This window comes from Salmo salar, chromosome 18 (assembly GCF_965601325.2).
Source record: "Salmo salar chromosome 18, fSalSal1, whole genome shotgun sequence".
NCBI classification, from domain to species: Eukaryota; Metazoa; Chordata; class Actinopteri; order Salmoniformes; family Salmonidae; genus Salmo; species Salmo salar.
Window position 1 is genome coordinate 92,327,395 of NC_138308.1, and position 11,266 is coordinate 92,338,660.

Here is an 11,266-nt window from a genome sequence, read left to right on the forward strand (position 1 = left end):
AAGAACAAATTCTTATTTACAATGACGGCCTACCAAAAGGCAAAAGGCCTCCTGCAGGTACGGGGCCTGAGATGAGAAAAATAAAATAAAGTACAATATAAACATAAGAAAAAAAACACACATCACAACACTACATAATGAGAGACCTAAAGGCAGCAAAATCCTAATGAATCAAATGGAAAAGATCAAAGATAATCAAGTTATAGATTTTTAGAGATAATAATAATAATTGTCAGGTTTCTTTCTTTTACTGACCACCTAAAACATCACTGCCTAAAGACGCGGTGTCGTCATTTCCCCAAAGCTGAGAGGAAACGATGTTGGTCGGAGAAGAGGAAGAGGAAGAAGAGGAAGAGTGAGGGAGGGAGGAAAGGAGGAAAGGAAGAGGGAGTAGGGCCAAGAGACGTAATTCACCCCTTTCTCTTGGCGCCAACCTGGCGGAAAAAAGAAAAAAAAAATACGTTTTTTTGTCGTTTAGTGAACTTTAGTGTAATCAATCGTGGGCATATTATTTTGTAGCCAGTTGCGCTAGGTAGTTTGCTAACCCGCTAGCATTTTACATAATCTTGCCCCCTTTTTTTTCTTCTTCAAGAAACCACATTATTTTAGTGACTTAAGTTAGCTAGCTAGCTAGCAACAGCAAGACACAGCGGTCGTTTTAAAACAGCGATAATGGGGGTGAGTTTTGACCGTCTGTCTGTGTTTTTTTGTTTTTGTGAGAAAGACAATGTGAACGCTTGAATCAAACAAAGACTGTCCGAAATCACGATCCCCGTGAACGCGTGATGTGGACCGGGGGAAAGAGGAAAGGGAAGACCACGGAATTGATGATTTGAGGGGGCGGCAGACAGAAAGTCCAAGTGGCTATACAAGCTAGCTAGTTTACACAGTGAGCTAGCTAACTCAAAAAAATAATAACCCTGCTTTGTGATTGCAGTGGCTAGTTTTAACCACTATTGATTGCACCGGTTTTATTTTGACATATTTTTGTGGGGAGAGGGGGGGGGCCCATTGGTGCAATGTTCTCCCGTGTGGCGGTGTGTCTCATCAAGTGTGCTGCCCCAGCTAGCCTAGCTTGCTAGCCACTTAAGTTAGCTAGGAATCCATTTTTTTTTTAGAAACGCTTCTCATCATAACTACCATAGTTGAGTTGAACCTACACCCTGCTAACTAGCCTCTGAAGTTGTCTTACCTGTTCAGAATATATTTCAGAATGACTAGCCAATTAGCTCGATTTGTTTTTAGAACCCAATGCATGTATTTTAGCTGGGGTGGGAAGCAGTAGCATAGCTAGCTAGCTAGTTTGCCAGTAAAGGTATTAGATTAGCTAAATTCCTGAAAGGCTTGCACCTCCGAAGCTAATAACGTGCTCTGAATTTGCTTCCTGTAAAACGAGTGAAAGTTGTAGCTGTAGATCCGCTCATTACAACAACATGCTGACCATACATGTGTTTGTTACTGTTGTAATCATACCAGTCCTTCATTTTCTACTTTATAAGGGGGTATGTAAGGTATAAGGCATTGCACCTGTTGGTTAGTCTCTGCGTGTCATTTAAAACCATGCATTCGGCGTTCCTGTTTTTTGTCTTTGAAAACAATTTGGGGGTTGTTTTACACGTGTGTACTAGTCTCTCACTTCACTCTTCATGTGCAAACACATATGCTGCCTTCTGCTTGAAGATTGACCAACTGATATGCACCCCTCAATTCTTCTCCATCATCCCTCTCTCTCTCCTCTCCATCATCCCTCTCTCTCTCCTCTCCATCATCCCTCTCTCTCTCCTCTCCATCATCCCTCTCTCTCTCCTCTCCATCATCCCTCTCTCTCTCCTCTCCATCATCCCTCTCTCTCTCCTCTCCATCATCCCTCTCTCTCTCCTCTCCATCATCCCTCTCTCTCTCCTCTCCATCATCCCTCTCTCTCTCCTCTCCATCATCCCTCTCTCTCTCCTCTCCATCATCCCTCTCTCCCCTCTCCATCATCCCTCTCTCTCCATCATCCCTCTCTCTCCATCATCCCTCTCTCTCTCTCTCTCTCCATCATCCCTCTCTCTCTCTCTCTCCATCATCCCTCTCTCTCTCTCCATCATCCCTCTCTCTCTCTCTCTCTCCATCATCCCTCTCTCTCTCCATCATCTCTCTCTCTCTCTCTCTCCATCATCTCTCTCTCTCTCTCTCTCCATCATCTCTCTCTCTCTCTCTCTCCATCATCCCTCTCTCTCTCTCTCTCCATCATCTCTCTCTCTCTCTCCATCATCCCTCTCTCTCTCTCTCTCTCCATCATCCCTCTCTCTCTCTCTCTCTCTCTCCATCATCCCTCTCTCTCTCTCTCCATCATCCCTCTCCTCTCCATCATCTCTCTCTCTCTCTCCCCCTCCATCCCTCTCTCTCCCCTCTCCACCCCCCCTCTCTCTCCCCTCTCCATCATCTCTCCCCCTCTCCAGAGGAAGTCAAACAAAGCGAAGGAGAAGAAGCAGGCTCGCCTGGCGGAGAGGGCAGCCATGGATGCAGTGTGTGCCAAGGTGGACGCAGCCAATAAGGTGAGGGGACAGAGGGTAGGGAACCAATAAGTTGACTGACTTTCAATTTGTCTTTCAATGATTACAATTTTTTTTAAATCATTTTGTTTATTTCACCTTTATTAAACCAGGTAGGCCAGTTGAGAGCAAGTTCTCATTTACAACTGCGACCTGGCCAAGATAAAGCAAAGCAGTGCGACACAAACAAAAGTTACACATGGAATAAACAAATGTACAGTCAATAACACAATAGGGGTAAAAATCTATATACACCATGTACAAATGAGGTAAGATAAGGGAGTTGAGGCAATAAATAGGCCATAGTGGTGAAATAATTACAATTTAGTAATTAAATACTGGAGTGATAGATGTGCAGAAGATGAATGTGCAAGTAGAGATACTGGGGTGCAAAGGAGCAAGATAAATAAATAAATACAGTATGCTGATGAGGTAGTTGGATGGGCAATTTACAGATGGGCTATGTACAGGTGCAGTGATCTGTGAGGTGCTCTGACAGCTGGTGCTTAAAGTTAGTGAGGGAGATATGAGTCTCCAGCTTCAGTGATTTTTACAATTCGTTCCAGTCATTGGCAGCAGAGAACTGGAAGGAAAGGTGTCCAAAGGAGGAATAGGCTTTGTGGGTGACCAGTGAGATATACCTGCTGGAGCGTATGCTACGAGTGGGTGCTGCTATGGTCACTAGTGAGATAAGGCAGAGCTTTACCTAGTAAAGACTTATAGATGACCTGGAGCCAGTGGGTTTGGCGATGAGTATGAAGCGAGGGCCAGCCAACGAGAGAGTACAGGTCGCAGTGGTGGGTAGTATATGGGGCTTTGGTGACAAAACGGATGGCACTGTGATAGACTGCTTCCAATTTGCCGAGTAGAGTGTTGGAGGCTATTTTATAGATGACATCGCCGAAGTCGAGGATCGGTAGGATGATCAGTTTTACGAGGGTATGTTTGGCAGCAGGAGTGAAGGATGCTTTGTTCCGATATAGGAAGCCGATTCTAGATTAAATTTTTGATTGGAGATGCTTAATGTGAGTCTGGAAGGAGAGTTTACAGTCTAACCAGACACCCAGGTATTTGTAGTTGTCCACATATTCTAAGTCAGAACCGTCCAGAGTAGTGATGCTGGATGGGCGAGCAGGTGCTGGCAGCGATTGGTTGAAGAGCATGCATTTAGTTTTACTTGTATTTAAGAGCAGTTGGTGGCCACGGAAGGAGAGTTGTATGGCATTGAAGCTCGTCTGGAGGTTAGTTAACAGTGTCCAAAGAAGGGCCAGAAGTATACAGAATGGTGTCGTCTGCGTAGAGGTGGATCAGAGAATCACCAGCAGCAAGAGTGACATCATTGATATATACAGAGAAAGAGTCGGCCCGAGAATTGAACCCTGTGGCACCCCCATAGAGACTGCCAGAGGTCCGGACAACAGGCCCTCGATTTGACACAGTGAACTCTATCAGAGAAGTAGTTAGTGAACCAGGCGAGGCAGTCATTTGAGAAACCAAGGCTGCTGAGTCTGCCGATAAGAATGTGGTGATTAACAGAGTCGAAAGCCTTGGCCAGGTCGATGAATACGGCTGTACAGTATTGTCTCTTATCAATGGCGGTTAGGATGTCGTTTAGGACCTTGAGCGTGGCTGAGGTGCACCCGTGACCAGCTCGGAAACCAGATTGCATAATGGAGAAGGTACGGTGGGATTCATAATGGTCGGTAATCTGTTTATTAACTTGGCTTTCGAAGACTTTAGAAAGGCAGGGTAGGATAGATATAGGTCTGTAACAGTTTGGGTCTAGAGTGTCTCTCCTTTGAAGAGGGGGATGACTGCGGCAGCTTTCCAATCTTTGGCGATCTCAGACAATACGAAGAGAGGTTGAACAGGATAGTAATAGGGGTTGCAACAATTTCGGCTGATAATTTTAGAGAGGATCCAGATTTTGCCGCTCTTTCAGAACATCAGTAATCTGGATTCGGGTGAAGGAGAAATGGGGGAGGCTTGGGCAAGTTTCTGTGGGGGGTGCAGAGCTGTTGACCGGGGTAGGGGTTAGAGGTTGACCTCTAGTAGGGGTAGCCAGGTGGAAACCATGGCCAGCCGTAGGATAAGCATTTTTCTACCTCCTCAACCCTATTGGTCACTCCCTCCCACCTGGCCTTCTCCCCTCTCTCCCACCTGGCCTTCTCCCCTCTCTCCCACCTGGCCTTCTCCCCTCTCTCCCACCTGGCCTTCTCCCCTCTCTCCCGCCTGGCCTTCTCCCCTCTCTCCCGCCTGGCCTTCTCCCCTCTCTCCCGCCTGGCCTTCTCCCCTCCCTCCCGCCTGGCCTTCTCCCCTCCCTCCCCTCTGACCTTCTCCCCTCTGGCCTTCTCCCCTCCCTCCCGCCTGGCCTTCTCCCCTCCCTCCCCTCTGGCCTTCTCCCCTCCCTCCCGCCTGGCCTTCTCCCCTCCCTCCCGCCTGGCCTTCTCCCCTCCCTCCCGCCTGGCCTTCTCCCCTCCCTCCCGCCTGGCCTTCTCCCCTCTGACCGTCTACCCTACACTCCCTAGAAATGCTTAAGCATTTTGAAAGGGAGGTTAGGACAGGTGTGAGGAATCAAGGAAAGATATTAATTGAAAAAGAGCTTCAGTTTTTCCTGATCATGTGACTGCGTTTGACTGTAGCTCATACACACGTCTCACTCTCTCTCTGTGTCTCACTCTCTCTCTGTGTCTCACTCTCTCTCTGTGTCTCACTCTCTCTCTGTGTCTCTCTGTGTCTCTCTCTCTCTCTGTGTCTCTCTCTCTCTCTCTCTGTGTGTCTCTCTCTGTGTGTCTCTCTCTCTCTCCTCCCACAGCTGGACGACCCATTGGCTGCTTTCCCAGTCTTCAAAAAGTATGACAGAAACGGGTAAGAGATTGTCCACCTCTATTACTATGTGTGTTGTCTGGCTGATAAGTGGCTAATTACTCTGGCTGATAAGTGGCTAATTACTCTGGCTGATAAGTGGCTAATTACTCTGGCTGATGAGTGGCTAATTACTCTGGCTGATGAGTGGCTAATTACTCTGGCTGATGAGTGGCTAATTACTCTGGCTGATGAGTGGCTAATTACTCTGGCTGATGAGTGGCTAATTACTCTGGCTGATGAGTGGCTAATTACTCTGGCTGATGAGTGGCTAATTACTCTGGCTGATGAGTGGCTAATTACTCTGGCTGATGAGTGGCTAATTACTCTGGCTGATGAGTGGCTAATTACTCTGGCTGATGAGTGGCTAATTACTCTGGCTGATGAGTGGCTAATTACTCTGGCTGATGAGTGGCTAATTACTCTGGCTGATAAACAGAGATGCTCAGCTAACTGCTCTAATGGTCTTCCAGATTGAATCTCCAGATCGAGTGTAAGAGAGTGTCCTCTCTCAACCCCATGTCTGTGGAGTGGGCCTACGAGCTGACCCGGACCAACATGCAGACACTGTAAGGAGGGAGGGGTGCTGGGAGGGGAGGAGGGATGGGTGCTGGGAGGGGAGGAGGGATGGGTGCTGGGAGGGGAGGAGGGATGGGTGCTGGGAGGGGAGCTGGGAGGGGAGGAGGGATGGGTGCTGGGAGGGGAGGAGGGATGGGTGCTGGGAGGGGAGGAGGGATGGGTGCTGGGAGGGGAGCTGGGAGGGGAGGAGGGATGGGTGCTGGGAGGGGAGGAGGGATGGGTGCTGGGAGGGGTGCTGGGAGGGGAGGAGGGATGGGTGCTGGGAGGGGAGGAGGGATGGGTGCTGGGAGGGGAGGAGGGATGGGTGCTGGGAGGGGTGCTGGGAGGGGAGCTGGGAGGAGGGATGGGTGCTGGGAGGGGTGCTGGGAGGGGAGGAGGGATGGGTGCTGGGAGGGGAGGAGGGATGGGTGCTGGGAGGGGAGGAGGGATGGGTGCTGGGAGGGGAGCTGGGAGGGGAGGAGGGATGGGTGCTGGGAGGGGAGGAGGGATGGGTGCTGGGAGGGGAGGAGGGATGGGTGCTGGGAGGGGAGCTGGGAGGGGAGGAGGGATGGGTGCTGGGAGGGGAGCTGGGAGGGGAGGAGGGATGGGTGCTGGGAGGGGAGGAGGGATGGGTGCTGGGAGGGGAGGAGGGATGGGTGCTGGGAGGGGTGCTGGGAGGGGAGGAGGGATGGGTGCTGGGAGGGGAGCTGGGAGGGGAGGAGGGATGGGTGCTGGGAGGGGAGCTGGGAGGGGAGGAGGGATGGGTGCTGGGAGGGGAGCTGGGAGGGGAGGAGGGATGGGTGCTGGGAGGGGAGGAGGGATGGGTGCTGGGAGGGGAGGAGGGATGGGTGCTGGGAGGGGAGCTGGGAGGGGAGGAGGGATGGGTGCTGGGAGGGGAGGAGGGATGGGTGCTGGGAGGGGAGGAGGGATGGGTGCTGGGAGGGGAGGAGGGATGGGTGCTGGGAGGGGAGCTGGGAGGGGAGGAGGGATGGGTGCTGGGAGGGGAGGAGGGATGGGTGCTGGGAGGGGAGCTGGGAGGGGAGGAGGGATGGGTGCTGGGAGGGGAGGAGGGATGGGTGCTGGGAGGGGAGGAGAGCTGGGAGGGGGGGGCTGGGAGGGGAGGAGGGAGGAGAGCTGGGAGGGGAGGAGGGAGGAGTGATGGTATTAGGGTGATGGAGAAGGGCGTGATTACTACAGGTCTCGGAGGGACCTACAATGTTTTTGGGGAGAATGACTGTGAGAAGGTCAGTTCTGGTGACTTTTCGAAAAGGACATTCTATTCCAAAATAAAATGACGATAACTAAAATACAATCCCCCCCCCCCTTCCAGACATGAGGCCAATAACATAATGTCCATATTATCAGACAGGTGTTCTATTTAGCAGTAAGCCTTATCACCTGATGTAGCATAGTGGTTAGAAATAAATACCCCACTGGGCTAATCATTAGCTAGATCAACTCTATCAGCAAGCTAGCCTAATGTTTAGTTAGCAACCTATTGAAGCCATGAACCCCCCCACCCCCCCCCCCCAAAAAACCCATTCCACTGGCACTAAGCCAGCCAAGGATCATGCACTGGGAGTATCATGTAGACCCCATCAGTTACACCTGAGCCTGTTCCGTTTAACCCGGTCTTCCCTATGTATTCAGCGCCATTGGTGAGCGCTGTCGTGGCATTAAACCAATGGCACTGCTAAAAACGCTGCTTCTAAAATGTCTTGGATTTGATAAGTATAGTTAAGTAACACTAGAAAGCTCAGTGATCCTCTTTTTTTCAAAACTGATTTCAATTGAGTTTTTTTTTTTCTTCTCTGCAATGGCATTGAGTGTTGTACCATGACTGGGAATGCATATGTCTCTCCCAGTGTGGTATTGTAATTTGAATGCCCCTGGAGAGGAATATTATTTTCTTGTTTGAAGTGCGACAGGCTGAATAATCGAATGGGTAAATTATTCTGCTGTAGGCTTGTCTGATTTTTGCTGTTGATTACTTGTGTTGTTGGCTCTGGAAATTCAAATAACCAAAGGTATCGGGGTCGCGGTTCTCATTTGGGTCAAAGGTACCGGGGTCTCGGACCAGTCGGTACCCAGCCCGATTTAACTCCTGCTAACAGTCTTCTACTCACATTTCATCCAATCACGTAGGCCAGTGTTTGACATCTGACCTCTGTGCTGCAGGTATGAGCAAAGCGAGTGGGGATGGAAGGAGAGAGAAAAGAGGGATGAGATGAAAGACGAGAGGGCGTGGTATCTGCTGGCTCGAGACACAGACTCCTCCCCCGTGGCCTTCTCTCACTTCCGATTCGATGTCGAGTGCGGGGAGGAGGTGCTATACTGGTAAGGGGTTGTCATGGTCTCCTTTTACAGGAAGTGACACTGACTGTTACTATAGCCACAGATATTTTGCTTGATGTGTATATGTGAACCGTCCGGTCGACGTTTCCACTCACTACCAAATACAGTGCCTTGCAAAAGTATTCACCGCCTTGGCGTTTTTCCTATTTTGTTGTATTACAACCTGTAATTTAAATCTATTTTTATTTGGATTTCATGTAATGGACATACACAAAGTAGTCCAAATTGGTGAAGTGAAATATTTTTTTTTTAACTTGTTTCAACAACAAAAAATGTCAAAACAGAAAAGTGGTGGGTTCATATGTATTCACCCCCTTTGCTATGAAGCCCCTAAATAAGATCTGGTGCAACCAATTACCTTCACAAGTCACATAATTAGTTAAATAAAGCCCACTTGTGTGCAATCTAAGTGTCACATGATCTCAGTGTATGTATACACCTGTTCTGAAAGGCCCCAGCGTCTGCAGCACCACTAAGCAAGCGGCACCATGAAGACCAAGGAGCTCTCCAAACAGGTCAGGGACTAAGTTGTGGAGAAGAACAGATCAGGGTTGGGTTATAAAAAAATATCAGAAACTGAACATCCCACGGAGCACCATTAAATCCATTATTAAAAAATGGAAAGAATATGGCACCACAACAAACCTGCCAAGAGAGGGCTGCCCACCAAAACTCATGGACCAGACAAGGAGGGCATTAATCAGAGAGGCAACAAAGAGACCAAAGATAACCCTGAAGGAGCTGCACTGCTCTACAGCGGAGATTGGAGTATCTGTCCATAGGACCACTTTAAGCCGTACTCCCCACAGAGCTGGGCTTTACAGAAGAGTGGCCAGAAAAAAGCCATTGCTTAAAGAAAAAAATAAGCAAACACGTTCGATGTTTGCCAAAAGGCATGTGGGAGACTCCCCAAACATATGGAAGAAGGTACTCTGGTCAGATGAGACTAAAGTTGAACTTTTTGGCCATCAAGGAAATCACTATATCTGGCACAAACCCAACACCTCTCATCACCCCGAGAACACTATTCCCACAGTGAAGCATGGTGGTGGCAGCAACATGCTGTGGGAATGTTTTTCATTGGCAGGGACTAGAAACTGCTCAGAATTGAAGGAATGACGGATGGTGCTAAATACAGGGGACTTCTTGAGGGAGACCTGTTTGATTTCCAGGGATTTAAGACTGGGACGGATGTTCACCTTCCAGCAGGACAATGACCCTAAGCATACTCCTAAAGCAACACTCGTGGTTTAAGGGGAGACATTTAAATGTCTTGGAATGGCCTAGTCAAAGCCCAGACCTCAATCCAATTGAGAATCTGTGGTATGACTTAAAGATTGCTGTACACCAGCGGAACCCATCCAACTTGAAGGAGTTGGAGCAGTTTTGCCTTGAAGAATGGGCAAAAATCCCAGTGGCTAGATGTGCCAAGCTTATAGAGATATACCCCAAGAGACTTGCAGCTGTAATTGCTGCAAAAGGTGGCTCTACAAAGTATTGACTTTGGGGGTTGAATAGTTATGTACGCTCAAGTTTTCTGTCTTATTTCTTGTTTGTTTCACAAATATTTTGCATTTTCAAAGTGGTAGGCATGTTGTGTAAATCAAATGATACAAACCCCCCCAAAAAATCAATTTTAATTCTAGGTTGTAAGGCAACAAAATAAGAGAAATGCCAAGGGGGGTGAATACTTTCGCAAGGCATTGTGTGGTGATGAGAGGAAACCCATAGCTGGCAGTGGGAGAAGATGGCGCGGGAGAGATTTTGGCCAACATTCTGCACATTTTCTCATCGATAAAACATTTGCTCCCAATGCAGTTTTCGGTTTCCAAAACTGTAATATGTTACAGTGGATGAAGTTTAGCAGACTTTATCCTTTGCCGAAGTTTCTTTTATAAAAAATGTTTATTCTTTGAGTGAATTGAGTTATTGCACACTTCAGAGTAGGTCTTCCCTAGTGGAAATATGCAAATATATGCTAGAATGCACCAATAGGATCTCACTAGCTCGTGCTTGGCTCTGCCCACCTTGCTTGTTCTGCCCACTAGGATTAATTTGCTCCCATTGGAAACAACTGACTCAGGTTTATCTTGGGTTAGTTATTAACATCTTTGCTATAGCTAGTAGTATTGAAATGGATTATTGTATAGTACAGTTTACATGTTTTTTTAAATAAAAATAGTTTCCTTGTCTGAGGCTCCTGCCCTATGGTGATCTCCTGTTTCTGCAGGGTGTGTGTGTGTGAGTGTGTGTGAGGCAGCTTGTTGTACAAGTAAACCCCCCCCCCGAGCAGGACACTAGTCTGTCGCAGAACCTTAAGCTGCGTTCATTACATCTTGTAAATGCGAGCACACGTCCGGGGAAAACCCCCTTCCATCTGGTAGTTACTAGTTGGTAACATCTCCTTTTTTAGAGTCTTTGATACGAGTTAACTGGGGGTTGAACCTCTGCGTAACATCTCCTTTTTTAGAGTCTTTGATACGAGTTAACTGGGGTTGAACCTCTGCCGGTGTTGATGTGTGTTGTGTTTTGTAGTTATGAGGTCCAGCTGGAGAGTAGGGTGAGAAGGAAAGGACTGGGCAAGTTCCTCATCCAGATACTTCAGCTCATCGCCAACAGGTACGTGTGTTATAGTACATAACAAAACTATGAACGCAACGTGCAACAATTTTCTACGATTTTACAGAGTTCATGGAAGGAAATCTGTCAATGGAAATAAATTATTGTAAAGTGTTGGTCCCATGTTTCATGAGCTAATTTTTTTTTTTAAAGATCCCAGATATGTTCCAGATGCACAAACAGCTGTTTTCTCTCAGATTTTTGGCACAAATGTGTTTACTTCCCTGTTAGTGAGCATTTCACTTTTGCCAAGATACACCTGACAGGTGTGGCATATCAAGAAGCTGAATAAAACAGCATCATTACACAGGTGCACCTTGTGCTGGGACAAA

At 48.1% G+C, this 11,266-nt stretch overlaps 1 protein-coding gene across 1 annotated transcript in view; it reads left to right on the plus strand.

The window, feature by feature from the left end:
• Positions 1 to 301: 301 nt before the first annotated feature.
• Positions 302 to 11,266, plus strand: part of naa40 (N-alpha-acetyltransferase 40, NatD catalytic subunit) — a 15,840-nt gene continuing 4,875 nt past the window's right edge. The window contains exons 1-6 of the mRNA XM_014156692.3: positions 302 to 678; positions 2,445 to 2,540; positions 5,353 to 5,405; positions 5,876 to 5,971; positions 8,139 to 8,297; positions 10,851 to 10,934. Of these exons, the coding sequence (XP_014012167.1) occupies positions 673 to 678; positions 2,445 to 2,540; positions 5,353 to 5,405; positions 5,876 to 5,971; positions 8,139 to 8,297; positions 10,851 to 10,934 (494 nt within the window). The 5' untranslated portion in view covers positions 302 to 672. The remainder of the gene's footprint in view (positions 679 to 2,444; positions 2,541 to 5,352; positions 5,406 to 5,875; positions 5,972 to 8,138; positions 8,298 to 10,850; positions 10,935 to 11,266) is intronic.